Source organism: Sapajus apella, unplaced genomic scaffold, assembly GCF_009761245.1.
Source record: "Sapajus apella isolate SASKATOON/1434 unplaced genomic scaffold, GSC_monkey_1.0 scaffold23, whole genome shotgun sequence".
Classification (NCBI taxonomy): Eukaryota; Metazoa; Chordata; class Mammalia; order Primates; family Cebidae; genus Sapajus; species Sapajus apella.
The window spans coordinates 13759319-13780164 of NW_022436963.1; the positions used below are offsets into that span (position 1 = coordinate 13759319).

General features: G+C 40.2%; 1 protein-coding gene across 41 annotated transcripts in view; it reads right to left on the minus strand.

Moving 5' to 3' along the window:
- Nucleotides 1-20846, minus strand: part of CADPS (calcium dependent secretion activator) — a 471326-nt gene that overhangs the window by 43291 nt on the left and 407189 nt on the right. For all 41 annotated transcript variants that reach the window (XM_032290346.1, XM_032290356.1, XM_032290353.1 and 38 more), the window contains one exon: nucleotides 4276-4308. In XM_032290346.1, coding sequence (XP_032146237.1) covers nucleotides 4276-4308 — 33 coding nt within the window. The remainder of the gene's footprint in view (nucleotides 1-4275; nucleotides 4309-20846) is intronic.

Sequence of the window (20846 nt, forward strand, 5' to 3'; positions counted from 1 at the left end):
TAATCCCAGCTACTCAGGAGGCTGAGTAGCTGGGATTACAGGCATGTGCCACCATGCCCAGCTAATTTTTTGTATTTTTAGTAGAGACGGGGTTTCACCATGTTGACCAGGATGGTCTTGATCTCTTGACCTCGTGATCCACCCGCCTCGGCCTCCCAAAGTGCTGGGATTACAGGCTTGAGCCACCGCGCCCGGCTATGTGATGGTTCTTAAGCCTGGCTGCAAATATGAAGGACCTGGGGAGCTTTAAAAATACTGATACCTGGGCCCTGAACCCCAGAGATGCCATTTCAATTTTGTCTGCCAAGCAGCCTGGGCACTAATGCTTGCAAAAGCTCCCTAGGTGTTTCCAATATGTAGCCAAGGTCAAGAATCCCTGACTTAGTCCATTGGTTTCCAAACTTGTACTACTTATCAGAATCACATGAAAAACTTATCGGAAGCAATATCCAGGCTCCACCCCAGTAAGACTGAATCAGAATCTCTGGAAGTGAGGGTCTGGGGCTCTCTATTAATAAAATGAAAACAATTATGTGCCAATTAAAAATAATAAAAGTTAAATAAATTAATTAATAAAAACCAAAGCCAAACTTTGCCAAGTATTACTGTGCACATTCTGGTTTTGGGACTGCTGGCTTAATATGCAATAGTCAGTGGTATGCTAGTAAACTAGCTCTTTTTTTTTTTCGAGATGGAGTTTTGCTCTTTTTTCAAGATGGAGTTGCCCACGCTGGAGTGCAGTGGCACAATCTTGGCTCACTGCAAACTCCGCCTCATAGGTTCTCCTGCCTCAGCCTCCCGAGTAGCTGGGATTACAGGTGCACACCACCATGCCTGGCTAATATTTTGTATTTTTAGTAGAGGCAGGGTTTCACAGTGTTGGCTAGGCTGGTGTTGAACTCCTGACCTCAGGTGATCCCCCCACCTTGGCCTGCCAAAATGCTGGTATTATAGGTGTGAACCATCACGCCTGACCCAAGCTGGCTCTTCAAAACCAAAAACAAAACAAAACACCCTAATTTGTAGTGCCTGCCAATTTGCATGGTGCAAATACTCCCATCAAGACTAATTTTGAGCTAACAATGTGCTCTCACTGAAGGCAGGGCTGGAGAGAGATGCACATAATTGACTCTTGGGAGCCAGTGCTAACAACTCTACCACTTCCCTGGAAGTCCAGCCTTTATGATCTTTTTTTTTTTGAAGTCCAGCACCTGATCTTCACACTCCACTTACTTGCCAGGTGACCTTGAGCATGCTAATTAACCTCTTTGTGCCTCAGTTTCCTCAGCTATAAAACAGGATGATAGTATTAACTTCCTCCTAGGGTTGATTTCAGAAGCAAATGATTAATATTATCTACCATATATAAACAATGTACATAGAGAATATATGTGTATTATGTACTATGTTTTCTATAAAATTGTTATTTATTTATTAAAAGGTTTATTGGTTTTACTAGAAGGCTTATTATTTATGTACTAATAGGTTTATTATTGGTTATAATAGCTAATCTTATTAGCTATTAAAGTATATGTTATTAACTTAAAGTTTAGTTTTGTCTTAAGTCATTAACAGCTGGTAAAAAAATGCTTTTTCTAATATGCACTAAAATAATTACCACTATCCAAATCAAGGTGTTTGTTTATGCACTGGATGAAATTATCTTGCAGTATAGCAGAATTTTTAAGAGCACTGGCTTAAATCTCAGCTCTTCCACTAACCCGATGTAGGATCCTGAGCAAATTAACTTCTCAGTGCCTTAGTTTCCTTATCTTTAGAGTGAGGCTATTGTGAAGATAAAATGTAAACTGTTCTAGTGAGTGCTTTATAAGGCTTGGTTGTAATAGCAGTTGTAGCTATTATATTGTGTATTGCCAGTAGTAAATGTACCACATTTTGGGACATGCTGCATCAGCTTCTTCTGCCCCCAAGAGTGTGAAAACGCTGCTATTTCAATTTGCTCCCTCACAGCCTAATGATACGGTTTGGCTGTGTCCCCACCCAAATCACATCTTGAATTGTAGTGCCCACAATGACCAAGTGTCATGGGAGAGACCCAGTGGGAAGTAATTGAATTGGAGGTGGTTACCTGCAGGCTGTTCTTGTGATAGTGCGTGAGTTTCCAAGAGATCTGATGGTTTTTTAAGGGGCTTTTTCCCTTTTACTTATTCTTCTCTCTGCTGTCATGTGAAGAAGGACATATTTGCTTCCCCTTCTGCCATGATTGTAAGTTTCTTGAGGCCTCTCCAACCATGCTGAACTGTGAGTCAATTAAACCTCTTTCCTTTATAAATTTCCCAGTCTTTTGTAAGTCTTCACAGCAGCATAAAAATGAACTAATATACCTAATGATGTTTCTAATTTAACATAATTAATCCATAAACACTTAATGAGCACAGATCTGGGCACCCTGCATTATGATATAGAGTCCATTTACTGTCCTCCCATCTTTATAATAAATCTGAACCTAGCTTGCAGGAATTATTAGGTTAAACCATAGGAAATGGCTATTTGACTTCTTTGACCTCACCAATATGCCAATTTCATGTGGTTCAATCTAACATAACCTGATGCTAGTATCAATGGCTGGATCAAGTTTCTCTAGGTGTTTGGGCCTTGTCTACAGCTCACCTGTTCAAACCTAGTTGAGATACCTGCTCTGCTTTGGATCCTATAGAGAAGAGACCAGAGCTACCAAATCTTTGGGTCAAAAGCCTAGAATTTCAATTTCTGTCACTGTTGAAGACTAGTGGAGCCGAAGGCTGATGTCAACAAATTCATCCCCTATCCAGGTGTGTTCAATAGAGTGTGAGCATCACACCACCACTACCACATGTGTCCTTCTCTTACACTGAAATTCCTAATAAGTGCCAGGTATGGTGCTGGATGTTCCATGTATGTTGTGTTATTTTCCACAGCAAACCCATGACTTAGATATTATCATCATCTCTGTTTTAAAGATGGAGAAATAGGGCCAGAGAATTTGAGTAGTTAGCGTCCCATGAAAGGAAAATTTATATTTTGGGGGTTTGAGAAAGTAAAATACTTAACTTCTCTCCCTGCTGCAGTTATCTGAGCTTTTTAACTATTCTCCATTATAAGAACTATCTACATGAAGGAGTCTGAGGTTTGTTGATGAGAAGTATTATATAAATTCAAAGCCTAATTATTGATTGTACATTCTTTCATTAAACAAACAAAATATATGCTAATGCTAAATTCACTCCAATTTTCTATTTTGTCTTCCTTTGAGAAATAAGCCAATAAACCATTACACACTTAGCTTCCTGGGGAAATGAATTTAAATGTTAATATAAATCCTTTTAGAAAAAAACAAATTTTAACAAATAAGTATTTGAACAAGGAGGGTACTTAACCACGTTCAGAATGAGAAATGCTTAGTACAAGACCCTTGGTGGCTGTTGAGATAAGCTCTCTAAATTTAATATTTTATAATAGACTCACACCTCTTTTGTTAGAAATGGAGAAACAAAATCATTTTCTTTTTCGCTTTATTGGAATATATTAAAATCTCTCCAATTTTATTTTGCTAATAGGCAGGGCAAAGTCTGTCTATAAATGTATCCTGATTTATCACAGGTAATCCCACACTTTAGCATTCATGTGTTGTACTTAACCTCAATTTAAATGTAAATTTTGGGCAACTTGGAGTGCTTTATCTGTGAACTTTGAGAGCTCTCTTCATTAATGAGGCCTGCACTAATTATAAGCAGTTTTGTGAGGTTTTCTTAAAACAATTGCAGAACTGACCCCAAAATGAACAAATTTAGAATTTATTAGTTTTTTATTAGGTTGCTGCAAAGGTAATTGTGTTTTCCACAATTACTTTTAATTGCAAAACTACAGTTACTTTTGCACCAACCTAACAAAAAATACTGACATCCTTGTACAAGTTTCTGGCTTCATGGCTCTCCTTTGAAGGTGTATACACAGGAGGGTTGGTGAACAGGATGAAAACAGAATGAAACACCAGAGGAACCAATGAAAATGAAAGTGAAAGTGAAAGTGAAGAGGGTTAACCCTCAAACCGGACCTTTCTCCATGATAAAAGAAACCATACCCTCTTCTCATCTGAAAAAAAAGAATTCTACTACAAAATATTCTTGGCATCTTTCTGATGATCCAAGTCAGAAACACACAGTTTAGCTAGTGGCAATTACTATGAGTAGCACTATCAAAATTCTCATGAAAACAAAACACAAAAATGAAAAACAAAAAAAAAAACTCCACAAGAAACAATTTTCAAATACTCACAGGTACATCCACATATTTGGAAGCTGCCTTCACCTAAAGAGGAAAGAAGAGGATGGAAGTGAGGCTGGTGTTTATGTTTAATTGTTCACTGCTCAATGCTGTATCCCCATCAGAATCAAAACAACATGCTGGCACACGGAGCTGACCAGGAAAAACAAAAAGGTACTAGAAAATAAAATCTGTTTGCTATTTTTTTCAAGCCATAGCCACTCTCTTTCTGATTTGCAGAAAGAGAGAATGCACACGCAATTTTACTGATTCAGATTCTGTTGCTGGAGTGGGAACTTTGCATTTTCCTCCCTCCCTTGGAAAAGGAGAAAAGTGACTAGCTAAACCAAAATGGATTAGTCCAGGGCTTACCAGTCTAGAGAAACAACTAAGACTGCTGTTACTTCTTGGGTCTTTGTGTAATTTGGCTGCAGGTCGTCCTAACGAAATACCTTGGTTCTCAGTTTTTCATTAACTCAGATTTTTAAGAGGATGGATGTCCTCAACCCAGAGGGAGATGGGTGTCTGTGGGTAGGGGGACTGTCCAAAGGCTGCTATTACATCTCCTGAGTTTAGGTGCTAAAAAATTCAGATGGGAAGTGCAGGAAGTAGTCACTAAATTTTTAGTTGTGTAAGGAGCGAGTGTGGTAGTGTGGTACAGTGTAATGTTTGAGAGCATGGAGTTTGGAGTCAGACCTCGGTTCTAATCCCGACTCTACCACTTACAAGCTGTGTGACCTTGGACAAGTTACCTCATCCCTCTGAGACTCAGTTGCCTCATCTGCAAAATGGAGCTATTATTAATAATAGTACCTATTTCAGCAGGTTGATAAGGGTGAATTCACACTTAGTCCCAGGATGTAAACACAGAACAAATGGCAGCTGAGATGATGAATTCATAAGCAAATGTGGGTGAGCTCTGGGTGCTGTGAGAAAGCAATGAACAGCTGGCTTTGAGAAATAAAGCCTATGGGAGTATATTTGATATTCTGTGTGTTTCATTTTGACTCAGGTCACACATGTTTCTCTAGGCACAATTAAGGCCAAGGGGCTATGTTTGGGGTCAGAGAGGGTTTCCAGTTTTTACTGGAAACTACAAAGCTGCAATGCACAAAAAGCAGTTAGGATGTCTTTTCATATCTCAGCTAGGCTTCCTCCTGCAATTTGGCTGAGATCAATATTAGAAATCACAGCTTCACCCAAATGTCTCCCAGAAAAGTACCCAGGGGAGTGATTTCCTCTATTGCTCTTTTCTCAATGCTACTTCCTAAAATGTCAGTTCTCAAGAGAAAACAGCCAATAGGGTGGGGTGGAAAGAACCCAGAACTTAGAGTCAAAAGTTCTTTCAGTTTCAGAACTCCTTGACCCTGGGGAAATCATGCCAAGAACCTTAGCCTTTGTTTCCAGATTTCTAGACCAAGGTGACAATACTGTGTACTTTGCAGGGCTGAAAGCTTGATGAAGTGAGAAAACACATGGGAAAGTGCTTTGTAAACTTTAAAGCAAAGAACCCACACCAATTAGGTGATTACTGAAAGGGTAATGCATTCTATCTTCTTGAACCATTGCCAGTACCTAAGATGATTCCTGGAGCCTCCTGTTATAGATTCTCTTAGAACCCTACACTTGTTCTTTGCAGCACTGATTGCAATTCAGCTGAAACTGTGATTCAGTAACTTTTCGTGCAATGTCTACCTCCCATATAATGCCATGAGAGCAAAGGCTATCTTGGTCTTGCTCATGGCTGTCTCCTCATTGATTCACCTGGTACCTGGCTTAGAAAGGGAACTCAGGGAAAATTTGTAGAGGGAAGGAATGAGAGAAAGCTAATGACCAGTTCTGGCTTCAGGTTGATTGAGAAGTAAGCAGAGGCAAGATTGGATCAAGGAACTACTGCACTGGTCAGTCTGAAAACCAACATAGTTGTATAGAAAGCTGACCACCTGTAGAGGCTAGTGAGTAAAGGGAAACACACTTAGTCCTTAAAGGGATTTGAGGCAGGCTCTCCAGATTTTGCACAGTTATCATTTCTACTAAAAGATTCTAAGCCCCAAATTGTTCCTCTCCATTCCTATGCTAGAACTTAGTTCAGGAAAGAAGGTGGCTTGCCTTTTTTTATCATGTCTCCCCCATGTATAATACCATCTAACATTTCTGTCATATTTTTCATTTGCAAAACACTTTCATGAAGTTTCTTCTTTAAGCCACCCTGCAAAAAAGGGGGGGCTATTCAATCATATCTATTTATAATCAAGAAACCTAAAATCCATAGAATTTAAAGAACTTATTTGCTCATGATCACAGCCAGAAGGCAGAGAAGCCAAGACTCCCACGTGGTCATCTGAGCCCAACTTTCTCCCTTGGAACCCTTGATCTCCTCATACTGGTAGAAAAGTATGATGAATTCTAGCATCAGTGGTCAGAGCAGGTGCTGGCAAAATAATTCTTCTCAGCTAGAAGGTGCCTGCTGTACTCTCTGATGTTGAAGCTTGGCATTTGGTAGGGGTTTTGCTACTGCAGAAATGATCCACCTTTAAACACATCTATTCTCCATTTACCACTAACATGCTGTTACAATCCGGAGAATGACCCCAGCCAAATTCTATTCCTTTACAGGCAATTTGGGATGACGCAAGTTTCTGTCACGAATGAAAATCATCCATTCTCCTTCATGCACAGCCTTCAGTTTGTTAGGATTGTTCTTTTATTTAATGATAACAGGAAAAAAGAACCCAGGGTAAATTGTGGTCTATTATTATTTAGAGACATGTGTGTATCATTTTTGGTTCTGGATATTCAGTTTTTTTTTTTTTTTGAGACAGAGTCTTGCTCTGTCACCCAGGCTGGAGTGCAGTGGTGTGAACTTGGCTCACTACAACTTCCACCTCCCGAGTTGAAGTGATTCTCCTGCCTCAGCTTCCTGAGTAGCTATGATTACAGGTACCTGCCACCAGACCCAGTGAATTTTTGTATTTTTATTAGAGATGGGGTTTTTACCATATTGACCAGGCTGGTCTTGAACTCATGATCTCAGGTGATCTGCCCGCCTCGACCTCCCAAAGTGCTGGGATTACAGGCGTGAGCCACCGTGGCTGGCCACTGGATATTGAGCTTTAAGAAGGATGTTGATGATGAGGAAAAGGGGGAGTCTGGCAGTATATTCTATAAAGAAAGTGAAAGAGCCTTGGCTAGAAAAGGATGGGCTAATTGCAAAGGAAACCATAATATTTAGGTAGTTAATTAAGGAGCTTCAGTGTAGAAGAAATGAATTTGTTCACAGTGGTTCCAGAGCATAGAATCAGAATGAATGGGAAAAATTACAGGGCCCTAGAAAAAGGTCTAAACAGCTATCACAGTCTAGCAAGGAATTGGCCATGTCTGATCATGGAGACCTCCTTCTCACTGGAGAAGCTCAAGCAGAGGCTAGGTAGAAGGCTCTGGATGTATTTTTTTCTTTTCTTTTCTTTTCTTTTCTTTGGATTTGTTTCTTTACCTATATGAGAGGTTATATCTAAGGCTGCTTTTCATTCTCTGATTCAAGTCTCCTTAAGAGGTGGGAAGTTGTCACCAGTTAACATTCTTTACAGTAGATAAATGTAGCAGAGTGGAGAAATCGACAGAATCAGGATCAGAATCTTTTCCTGCACTGTCAGCTGTGCTCCCTTTAAGCATGACCTTTTCTTAAGTTATCCACATCTATAGGAATATGTCTTTTTGCCAGCTATACTCCAGGTAGAAGGGAATGACCAGATCCTCTGAACCCACTAGAGCTTTGGAATTATTGCTGGAAAATCCAAGCCTGCACCAGACACTGTATCTAGATCAAATAACCAACAGCCCTCACCATCTACACAAGACTATTTTCCACTGTAATTAGATATTGTTTTGATAAATAAAACACATATATTATATAATGCTTTCTTAAAAATGTGAATAAAACACATTTATTGTATATAAAATAAACACATATATAGTAGCTTTCGTAAAAAGCACTACATAATATAGTAGCTTTTTTTGTCTTTATGTATTTTTTCCATCAATGGTTGTCAAAAGTGTGTATTTGTGTATCTTTCTTTTTTAACTTTAAATCTAGTGAAGTGGCTAAGGGAATGGGTTCAGGATTAGCTAGCTTAAAACTCTGGCTTTGCCATTTTTTTTATCTTGGTGAGTAGTCATTACTTAACTTCTCGGAGCCTCCTCTGTAAATGGGACAATAATAATGGTACTCAAAGGGTTCGACTAAATGTGGCGATGCTTATCATAGTTACTGGTAATGCCGGCTTACTGATGTAGGCAAAGCACATTCCCCACAGTCCGGTGGTGATAGTCTGTTTTACACCCCACCTCTGGCCCACGGGCAATTTCTTGCTATAAAAACAATGCTGGAATCTCCCCAGGTTACCAACAGGTGTCTGAGCTAATTGTCAGTCCGGCATGCTTTCCGCCAATTCTGTGACACCCTATACACTGAGAACTCACCCTCTAAATGTTGAGGCTAACAGCAAAGACCTGTTCTCTTCCCTAAGTATGGTTGAGCACACTCATAAATGTGAGGGCATAAGTGAGAGGGAAGTTCCCCAGGCCAGTGCCCTGGGTTATAATCAACAACATAATCTATTAATGTCTGGGACCAAGCCATAGCCATGTACCCTAGGGCACAGGAGACAAAGGGGAAGGGGCAGGGCTTGCCCCAGATACCTGATCTGGCATCCCTTTTGACCAGGGTTGGTCTCAACTGCCCTCAAAGGAGAGGCAAAAACTGGCACTTCAGCAGAACTTCATTTCCCGGGACTCCCTCCTTTCTGACCATCCCCTCTGGTGGGACAACACATATCGTTTCTCTAGCAGCGTTCATGAGCCCTCTTGTTCCTACCTCCTCAGATAGAGCCAGTTCTGGAAAAAGCTTAGAAGAAGAGACACAAATCCAGAGAGGCTGATGGAGGCTAAGGATAAATTAGGAAGAGGAGCTGTGAGTGGAGTGATTGGTCATGTTGTCATGTGCCTGAAACAAAGAACACTTGCTGTGTACAGGCGCCACATGAGGAGCTGCAGGGTGAAGGTGCTTGCTCCACGCTTTCTGCCTCAACAACCTTTTGAAGGGGATCCCACTAATATTCCCATTTTACAGTTGAAGAAGCTGAGGCTAAAAGAGATAAGCAACTTGGCTTGAAGATACATAACTAGTAACTTAGAGCTTTGGACCTCCCATTCCCTAATCTGCCTATTATCCTATTATTCAGTTTTTCTTTTTAAAAAACTATCAGACCACTTTTATTAACCAGTTACATTGAAGTGTTACTTTTTTCTTGTGTATGTCTATACAACCTTAAATGGCTTCTCCAAACATAAAAATGTATGAGGGACTTGAATACATTTGAGTCAGTGCAGAAGGTCCAAAATAGTTTCTCTGGCCTGAATGTCTCAGCTAATTACCTCGACCCTCCACCTCACTTAGCCAGTGTAGACAGGCTTAATGGCTTCTCTATTGAGCTCTTCCATTATTTTTCAGGTGCCCAAGGTAATCTTTTCATTGAACACTCACCATTCTGGGATTTTCACAATGCTGATGACTAAGGGATTTTCTTCTGCCTGGCCCTAAAAAGGGGACCTGAGTTAATCATTGTGCAGCTTTGATAGGGAGCGCGGCAGGGGCTTAAACCACTTCTCTTGCTTCATTAAGGGAAAAAGCAACCCAGGTGCAGACCACGAGGACCTCAGGGTCTGATACTATTAAATCAATGCACAGACAAAAAAAAAAGTGGATTAGGCCCTTTTTGCAAACAGAAATCTGGTGGGTAAGACTCAAAGATGGAAGAAGAAAGAAGTCTGAACAGATACCACCGCATGAGCGATTGCCTGAGCACCCCATGGTCTCTAAAAAAAAAAAAAAAAAAATGGAAAAAACAATCAAGGAAATGATTTATTCTCTGCACGAGCTGACTCCACCCCAGCCTGACTGACTTCACCAGTGCTCTGAATTAATTTTCTTTTTTGGGCTTTGCCTGGAAACTGCAGACCACACCACCATTTCAAAGGGCTAGCAAAATTTGCTCCAATGTTTGGCCTTTGAAATTTCTGCTGCAAGGCTAATGATGCTATTTTGCTCCCTTTTCCACTTCCCTAACCCAAGAAATTTAGAAATGTAAAATTTTTTTAGTCAAGGCCATTCAGTATGTAAAAATGTTACTCAGTGCCACCACCATCCCTAAAATAATTTCATCTCCTGTTGGTTTGATTTTTCATCTCTCACCAGCCTCATGTCTAGAATGTAGGCGCTGTCTCTCCTTAGTGTCTACACTGCCTGGGATATAGTAGTGGCTCAATAAAAATATGTTGAATGAATGAACTTTAGAGTATAGTACTCTTTACTTGATACCCAGGGTAGAGATTTCTAGCACTTTCTTACAGTTGGTGTTTGAGCTGTAGCACTTTTATAGGACAACTGAGAAAGTACCACTGGGTACGATCAGTTCAAAAGGAACTGGTATTTGGTGCTTGTATAAGAAGAGCTTAAAGGGTCTCTTGTTTCGGTACACCCTAATTAGTACAGTATACAAGGTAAGGATTTGGGATCAGGAGACAGACGCTTGATCTGGCATCTGGTTTCATCACCCTCTAGCTATGGGCCAGGTAACTAAACTTTCTTAGCATCAGCTTTCTTTTTGGAAAATAGAGATAATAACAATAGTACTTCTGCCTTATAGGGTGGTTGTATGGATCATTCATTTTTAAAAAGATGAGTTTCTTAAGTGGTTACCACAGATGGGACAGTATTCTAAGCATTTTTCCTGTATTAATTCATCTACTGCATGTAAAGGGCTCAAGGAGCTAAAACATGTAAACATCTTCACATAGAGCATGGCACATAGTATGTGTTTAATTAGTATTGGCTATTATTTTTATATACCTTTTCCCTCCACCTTCCAAGGGGCTGATTTGCTTGGCCAGGTTTCAGTGCACTGGCTGGGCTATGTTCCTTAGTGGTTGCGGTCACTAAACTTTACATATCTGCAACTTGGGTATTCTGCTTCTATTTCAAGGTTAGAACGCTTTAGGTAAGAGCATGTAAGAGGCCTGACCATTCTACTTCTTCTCCTCTTTACTGGCCATGTTCCAGGTATGCTGTAGACCTCTCTGATTCTTTTTGTCTCTGGCTTGTCAGGCCTAACCTCGTAAGAGATCCCTGGAGACCACTGTGGCTCCGTGGAGTTCTCTGCATTGGAATGTAGACCTGAAGTCCAGTTCACCTTGTGATCGTTTGTTTCCAAAGATGCTTGCCATCAATTCTTTTGCTTCCCGTAGGTGCAAGCTCTTCCCTCATCGAGAAATGGAATCTATTCCTTCATCTGCCCAGAGTCTGAGCTGGTCTGCAACTGCTTTGACCAAGAGAATATAACGGTGTTGATGCCATGCCAATTCTGAGCATAGTCTTGAAGAGGTCTGGCAGCTTCTGCTTCCTCACTCTTGAAAGCCAGCTGCCATGTAAATGTAACTACCCTGAGACTACCATGCTGCAAGAAACCCAAGACACATGGAGAAGCCCAGCAGGATGAGATCCCATCTGGAGAGAAAGAAGCCACATGGAGAGACACCAAGTTATCAGACATTGAGCCCCAGCCCGGCCTATTCATAGGGAAGTGGCTAAGAGCATAGACTCAGGTTGGATTGCATGGGGCCACATTCCATTAGGTTGGTACAAAAACAATCAGGGTTTTTGCCATTACTTTCAATAGCTCTGCCACTTACTTGACAAGTTACTTAGCCTTTCTATGCCACATTTTCCTCATCTGTAAAATGAGGATAATAGTATTGTTCATAAGGTTGTTGAGTTATTAACAGAGTTTTTAGAACAGTCCCTGGGCATAGTAAGACCTATGTGCTACCAATCATTGTCATTTCTGCTGAAAAATCAGGTTGTTCTAGTGAATTGCACTTGTATATTAAGGTTGGTCTGACCCTACACATGTGGCTCCTTAAATTTAAATAAATTAAAAGAAAATACAATTAAAATTCAACTTTTTTTTTTTTTTTTTTGAGACGGAGTTTCACTCTTGTTACCCAGGCTGGAGTGCAATGGTGCGATCTCGGCTCACCGCAACCTCCGCCTTCCAGGGTTCAGGCAATTCTCCTGCCTCAGCCTCCTGAGTAGCTGGGATTACAGGCATGTGCCATCATGCCCAGCTAATGTTTTGTATTTTTAGTAGAGACGGGGTTTCACCATGTTGACCAGGATGGTCTCGATCTCTTGACCTCGTGATCCACCCACCTCGGCCTCCCAAAGTGCTGGGATTACAGACTTGAGCCACCGTGCCCAGCTAAAATTCAACGTTTTAGTTGCACTTTTCACAATGGAGAGTACTTGAGAGCTAAATGTGGCTAGTGACAACTATTTTGGACAGCTCAGATACAGAATATTGTCACCATTTCAGACAGTTCTATTGGACAGTGCTGGTCTAGACTCAAGGGACATTCATAAATATAGGTTATTGCATTTTTAAGTGATATGAATTAAGAATTCCTATGTTAGAAATGAAATTAATTGGAAGAGAAAGCAGGAGAAGAAAAAAGGGATGGGTGTCATAGTCTCATTTTGTGGATGAAACAGGAAGTAAAGATAGATGAGTACAGCTTAAAGTTATAACAGTACCAAGACAGGAAGAACAATATTGGTATAACTGTAACAGGAGGAGAGTGGGGGAGAAGTGGAAGATGTAAAGTGAGCTGAAGCTCCATCTATTACAGTAGGGAGTCAAATAATCACTAAGATTGACCAATCGAGAAATGACAACAGGGTCGGGTGCAGTGGCTCATGCCTGTAATCCTATGCTTTGGGAAGCTAAGGTGGGTGGATCATGAGGTCAAGAGATAGAGACCATCCTGGCCAACATGGTGAAACCTCGTCTCTATTAAAAAATACAAAAATTAGCTGAGTGTGGTGGCACGTGCCTGTAGTCCCAGCTACTTGGGAGACTGAGAGGCAGGAGAATTGCTTGAACCCGGGAGGCGGAGGTTGCATTGAGCTGAGATCGTGCCACTGCACTCCAGCCTGGTCCCTGGCAACAGAGCAAGACTCTGTCTCAAAAAAAAAAAAAAAAAAAAAAAGAAACAAACAAACAAAATTAGCAGGCGTGGTGGTGTGCACCTATATTCCCAGCTACTCAGGAAGCTTAGGCAGGAGGATCACTTGAACCCAGGAGTTCAATGCTGTGGTGAGCTGTGATCATGCCACTGCACTGCAGCCTGGGTGACAGAGTTAGACCCTATCTCTAAATAATAATAATAAAAAGCAATATAATAGTAGTACTTAGCACTCCAGGGGTTTAAAAAATATTAAAAAGTTTCCTTTTGAAGGAAGGGATTGGGAGCAGAAAGGAGGACAAAGAACTGTGTTTTTTTTTTAAATTATGAATGTTTCTGTACTGTTTCATTTTTAACCATGTGCTGATATGACTTTCATTAAAAATTATTGAAAAAAGGAACAAAAGTGATAGAATTTTCCATTTTAGTGGAGAAAGGCACTTTGCAGGAAGAATGTATCTTTCTCAGGGTAACTTTCTCTAGGTGTTTGCTTAATGAAACCATGGTTTATGGATATGTCCTCTGTAAAGGCAAAACCAAAACCTAGCAGAACCAGCTCTCGATATATAATCTGGATTCTCTAAGTGCATCTTGGGAAGATGAATAAATTTTAAGTGCCAACTGAGGGACCGACTGCTTGGGTGAGACAGAATGTGTGAGTGGGTGGATGTACTGGGACTGCATGTGCGGGTGAGCAGTTGAGCAAACCTCAGTGGCTTCTGCCTGGGGCCAAGTGACAATTACGGTGAAAGCCCCTTCTAATACTTTCTGAGGACTGGAGAAAAACACAACCCTTGAAGTACATCTGAAATCACAGACAGCATGATAGAGTCCCAGGGCTCTGTCGCCAGAAGGCCTAGAATGTCTTCCTTGCTTACTAAAGGTCGATACTGTGCTGGGCCAATGGGGAAGCACTATGACCATATGAGCACTGGGTCAAATGCTACAGAGATGCACATACATTGTGAGACCACTGTCCATTGTTTCCTTTTTAAAGAGGACCAGAGTTTATAAATGCCATTTTTACAGAGGTGGGAGCTGAGACGCTGAAAATTTCTCATGAGTAGATCACCAGATGTCCATTGCTCGAAAATAATCAATGGCTTTCAAAATTTGATTCCTATTTGAAAAAAAGAGTTAAACTTTGAGATGTTTAAAAATAAGGTTTTTCTAAGTTGCCTATAAATGGAACCAGCATTAAAAACATTTCTGATAATGGAAAAGAGAATACTGGCCAAGTCTTGACTCTTCCTCCTGCATTCTCAATTATTGTCTATGTGACCTTGGGAAGAGCAATAAATTCAGATTTGTCATGAACAATACAGAAATATTTAATAATAGTCATCTATAAAATATGGTATATAAAATATATAGTCATATATATAAAATTCTGGATGCATTTCCCAATGATTGAACATCTAATTTATAGTATCTTATTCAAGTGTTCTAGGAACTTGTCTCCTCCATTTACAAATGAGGAAACCGGGCTCAGAGAGGTTAAGTTGCTGTCCTCAGGGCACACGGTCAAGAAGTAGCAGAGCTAGGATTTGAACTGGGTGGACCTGACGTCAAAGGATTCTCTAGTATATCAGGTTGTCCCTACACTGCCTTATCTTTTCACAAGACAATTTAACAAAGTGTGAAGGGAAAAGTCCTACCATGACTGTGGAAGTATTTTGAACAACAAAATGTATTATAATATTCACTGACCACAAATAAGACCTCACATATATAACTATGTAACCATCAAGGATAATATTCTGAAATGACCTCTGAACCTTTGTAGAGCTTCACAGGGGCCCATGAGAAGGTGGGAGAGAGCCCAGGCTTTCCCGCAAAGCATCCTTAACGCAAGAAGATAAAAACTGAGTTGCAGGGCTACTGGTTGATTGCATGACTTCTGTGCATGTTCATAAATATTGATTGTGATTAAACTATTATCATAGTAATGAGGGTAGTAATGCCTCCTACAACCCATCCCACCACACTCCTCAAAGTCCTTACCTTTCATTAAACAAAGGGCTGCTGGCACTGCTGGGGAGTTGGGCAAGAGGCAAGGAAATGATCTCTATTAAGCAAACGCATTCTATTCCATGCTCCGATTAGGAGCTACAGCCTCATTAACGATGAGAATTGTTCTCATCTCCTGTTGTTCAGGGTACTGTGCTCTGAGACTAGATCCAGGAAGTGTATGTTCTCATCTACCCCCACCTCCCACCCCCTGGGGCTTCTGACAGATGCCCGATTGAAGTAGACCTGTTTTTCTTTCCAGTTTTCCTCATTTCTGTCCCAATCCCTCATTCCCAGAGAGGATTTTTCCAAGGTTCAAAGGCTCCTTCAGACCCACCCTCTTAATGCTGCAGATACTTAACAATGGTTTCATGCTTACTTTTTGCCTAGCACAAGGTTAAACAATTCATAAAGAATTAACCCTCACAATGGTGGGCATGAAATTCTTATCACTTACAGACGAAGAAACTGAGGCCCACAGAGGTTAATCGACTTCTTAAAAGATCCACAGCAAGTGGTGTTATGGAGCTGATATTTGAAACACGGGTCGCTTGGACTCCGGGGTTGGCCCTCCTAAGGGCCACATTGTCTGCTTTTCTATTTTGTCTATTTTTGTGACATACTCTCATTTTAAGAGAAACTTGGAAGTGCAAATTGAAAAGTTTTAAATGCGTGAAATCTCCAAGCAGACATGTAAGCTTATTTTTGCTGATTTTATGTGGGGGCGCTGCCCACTTCTGGCATTTTTGTGTTTTGTTTGCCTTTTGAACATCCCTCAACACTAAGAAGGGTGACAGAATGCAAGCTTGAAGAGGACAAGGGCCATGTCTTACTTGTGTCCCTGGCTTCCACATGGTTTTGGTGCTGAGCAAGTGAGGGGTATATTGTTGTTGCTGAATTATAATGTTTCTGCACGAAGGAGGCACTTGTCACTCCTGATGTCCTTGCCTTTTCCTGCAGGCTGCTTTAGCCTGAATCTGAAAGTATAAATTATGTCACTGCTGCCAATGACAACTTATCTATCATAGCCTAGGTTTGTAACACAGTGGTTTGGTTTTTCTTTTTTTTTTTTTTTTTTTCATTTTCTCAGGTAAAGAGTAAGGAAAACAAGCAATCCCAGAGAGTATTTTTGCAAAGCTCAAGGGATGTGTTAAGAGGTCTAAGTTCTTCTAAATTAGCTGTGCAAGTCATCTTCCTTCTCTGGTCTCAGTTTCCGCAACTGCAAAATGGGGTGGCTAGAAAGTGTCAGTACTTCCAAGGCTTCTAGCATCAATACACCTTCCTGATTTTGGCTACAACCCATGTACCATCTGTACTATAGTTACTTATTATTGCTCTTTAAACTGGCTCACTTTAAAAATACTCAATTATAAAAGGAAACATATTACTATAAATGAAAAATCAGTATCACTCTTAAGAAAAAAGCCAGGGTGGAAATAAATACAATATAACTAAAATAATGATATTAAATCCTGGGCAGACATGGTTACCTATTAAGGGTCCTGAGCCTGAAGCCTCCCCTTCCTCTGCTACATATGAAAATTTGAAATTTTTAGAGAAGTGTGAAAGACAAAAAAGCACCAAATGGAAACTTTCTTCTTGATATAAGGATAAAGACAAAAAGAGAATTAGAAAATTAATAACCCTCTCACAATGTGATTAGTCTTATTTAATGATGAGTTTTTAGAGCATCTAACACCAGTATCATCTCAGGTCTCATGTGGTACATATCCTATACTTGGGATATATTCAGTGGTATGCTGGTTTCTGAAAGGCTCTCTCTCTTAAAAAAAAAAATCCCAATATAAGAATATGCTGAAATATAAGCAACACAGTGTTTGCCAATTTCCGTAAAATGCTCCTGCTGTGGTCAGTTTTAGGTTACCAATGTGATATCCCTCACTTTGGATATAGGAAGAGAAATGGAGAACTGGCTCTCATCAGCAGGTAGGAGTCAAGTAGACTGCAGCATATCACTGGAAACATTGCACCGGAAAGTCTAGAAATTTCCTTCTATTAAATGCACTCTAGACAGTGACTTCCATGCAGTAAGATTTTTGTTTTAATTTAGCTCTACCACTCTTAGTTCAGTAATTTACATACAGTGTGGCTCATTGAGTAACTGATGTTAACATTTGTGCTCAGTGATAGAGCCACACTTGTAATTACAATAGCAACAATATCTAACAAGTATCAGATACTTACTCCAATCCACCATTTTTTCATTTAATTCTAACCACACCACATAATGGAGGTCTTATGGTTCCCATTTTACAGATTAGGCAACTACAGTCAGACTTTAATCAATCTGTCTAAGATTATACTTTCGGAAATGGCAGAATTGGACAAACAAGAAGCCACCTTGCATACTGAAATAAACCTGATTCAAACCAAAATATGCTTGGATAATGAGATATTCAGTTCTAGTTAAACAAACATTTTGATTAATAAAGAGGTATTTTAGAGACCACGTAAAAATGAAAAATTCTTTTAGCATTAAGATAACACACAAAATGCTAAAAATACACTAAACATAATGGAAAATGTCTTTGATGAATGAAATTTTTGAATATGAGAATATGCTGAAATATAAGTCACAAGAGTTTTGGTTGATCTTGTTATGGATAATAGTTTGGGTTGCTTACAGGAGAAATGATTGGTATGTTAAGATTGAACTGGTGAGAAAATGCTTTGTTAAAAACACTAGGGTCATGTAAACTTTCTTACAGTTTTGAATAATTTGACAGTAAGGCTAGGAAGGCTTATTTATGGAGCACCTGCTATATACCAGGTGTCATGAAAGGCCTACTGTTTATTTCATCTCTTATTAGCCCAGTGGCTCTCTGAAGCAGCTATCAGATTCCCACTGTATAGATAAAGAAACCAAGGCTCAGAAATGGTCAATAGCCTGCCTATGTTTCTGTTCGTCTGGCTTCACAGTCACATCTTTATCGTAATTACTCTCTAACTTTCTGGTGATAAGCTTCCCACTGCATGTGATTTGGAGGTCAGGGTAGAATCTATAATTAATTTCATCACAACTATTTCCTGTTTGAAGCCATGTACATATTTATTAGGTATTTTTCTTTTTCTTTCTTTTTTTTTTTTTTTTTTTTGAGACAGAGTCTGGCTCTGTCACCCAGGCTGGAGTGCGGTGGCACGATCTTGGCTTACTACAACCTCTACCTCCTGAGTTCAAGCAGTCCTCCTGCCTCAGCCTCTCAAGTAGTTGGAATTACAGGCACCTGTCACCACACCCAGCTAATTTTTGTCTTTTTAGTAGAGATGGGGTTTCAATCATGTTGGCCAGGCTGGTCTCAAATTCTTGACCTCAGGTGAGCCACCCATTTCTGCCTCCCAAAGTGCTGGGAAATATTCATATTCATTAGGTATTTCTCTTGTAGCTGGCATTTCTGTGAGCTGGTCATTTACACCACGCAGTCTGGAGAAAATACTGTGTCTGTCTTATGTTTGCTTTGAATGATATTCAGCTATCTGCTACACAATATTAAGTATTGTGTAGTTAACTTTGGATACTTATCTTTTGTCTTCTGTAGAGCTTCTGAAAGGTTGCTTCAGACAGCAAGTGTGTTAAATGTCAACTGCATTTTCATGGCATCAACTGGAAATAAAGATGTCCTACTAGGTGATAAAATGATCTGTCACAGACCCCAAAAGGGATGTCAGATTCTGAAACACTAGGGAGTGGCCGATGAAAGAAGATGCTAGAAGATATGGCAGATCAGGGTTTTATAGTTCTCTAACTTTTTAAAGTGCAGCGTTATTTTTTGTTGGCCCATGTGAACAAAATACATCAGAAGAAATCAATGGTGGCCCTCAGCTCTAGCTTCCGAAGACCACAAGCCCAGCTGGCTTGTAACAAGGAGTTGGTCTCTCTGTGGCCCCTCTTAACTTCTCCAGCTGCACTGACTTTGGTAAATTCTCTGCTCAAAACCCTTAACATCTGTATTATAGGCAAGCTCCTTCATGATCGGACTCCTTCACTGACTGCTCTTTAACCTCATCTCTGTCATCTCCCTCCTTCCGGCCTGGCCTTTCCATGAGTCACAAGAGACTTCTAGTCCCTGGAATGTACTAGATCTTCCCTTTTACTTCCATGTCTTTGTATCTCGGAATACTCTTTGTTCTCTCCTTTGCCAGGCAAAACTCTATTTATTCTTTAGGTCTCAGCTCAAATGTCATTTCCTTCAATGGCCTCCCAGATGAGGTTGGGTCCTTGTGGTCCACAGTTACAGGGCACTGAGTAATCAACATGCTTTAAATTACTTGTTAAGTATCTCCCTCATGCAAATGTCCAATAAACAGCATTGTCCATTTTGTTCATTGTTAAGCCCCCCATTTCTAGCACATCGTAGGCACTCCATAAACAGGTGTGGAATGAAGGACTAATGTAAAATGAATGATTATCTGGACAGCACAAAGGAAGTGGGGAATTTTGATTGTCTACTATTTCAGTGTTATGGTAAAATAGCTGGCTAGTCAGTAAAATCTTTATAAATTATATATGAAAAATAGATGGCTTTTTCATTTAGGAGTGGTATCAGCTAGTGGCTAGTCCCTGGAAAAGTCACTAATTGATTTCACCTACAGATTTCTGTGTATCTATGGGAAATTACATTTTTCAAATAATAAAGGAGCAATTTAGGGTGGAATCTTAGTAACTATGTGACTTTGACAAATCACTCAACATCACTTATCCATAAAATGGGGATGATAATTGAATCAGTTGCACAGAGTGATTGTGAGGATCAAATGAGAAAACGCATGCATATACTTAGCACAATGTCTGGCACATAGTATGTGCTCAATAAATGCCAGTTACTACTACCACAGTTGGTGCTTCTGTCCAAGGCAGACACCTCCACTCTGAAATGTAGAAGCCAATTGACTTAAAATCACATGTGTTTGGCAGTGAATAATCTGGTGATGTTACCCTCTGCAGGGTGAACCAAAACCTCTGTCAGCATCACTCATCATCAACCCATACTGCAAAAAGCCATCTCTTCCACCCTGGACATTCCCTGAAGCCAAAGCACAAGTGAAATACCATCAGAGAAAATACTAACAGACTCTGAGGAAGATTCACCCCACTCTGGAATTCAAACTGCCTCCTAACCAAAATGTTCTGTGAACAGAAGTGAATTTCATTAATCCAGTTCCGGCTTTGGATTCAGGTGGCATTCTTGTTCTAAGGCATGGCATCAAGAGCTCCTCGCAAAAGCAGTCAACACTACTGATTTACACAAACTCCAACCCTTCTCGCAAATTCTAGTGGGGAGAAACATATCTGTTTTGTTTCATTTCCAAGTGGCAAGACAATCAAAATATGGGCAAAAGGAAAACAGGGTGACTGAGGGTAACTTGAGACAAAGAAGACTGGACATACAGTAGGTTTTGGGCTCCTGGCAGCCCTAAGATAGACTTTATTCTTCCTGTTGTGAGCGGCTTCCACTTTGCGTTGTGACCATCTTGAA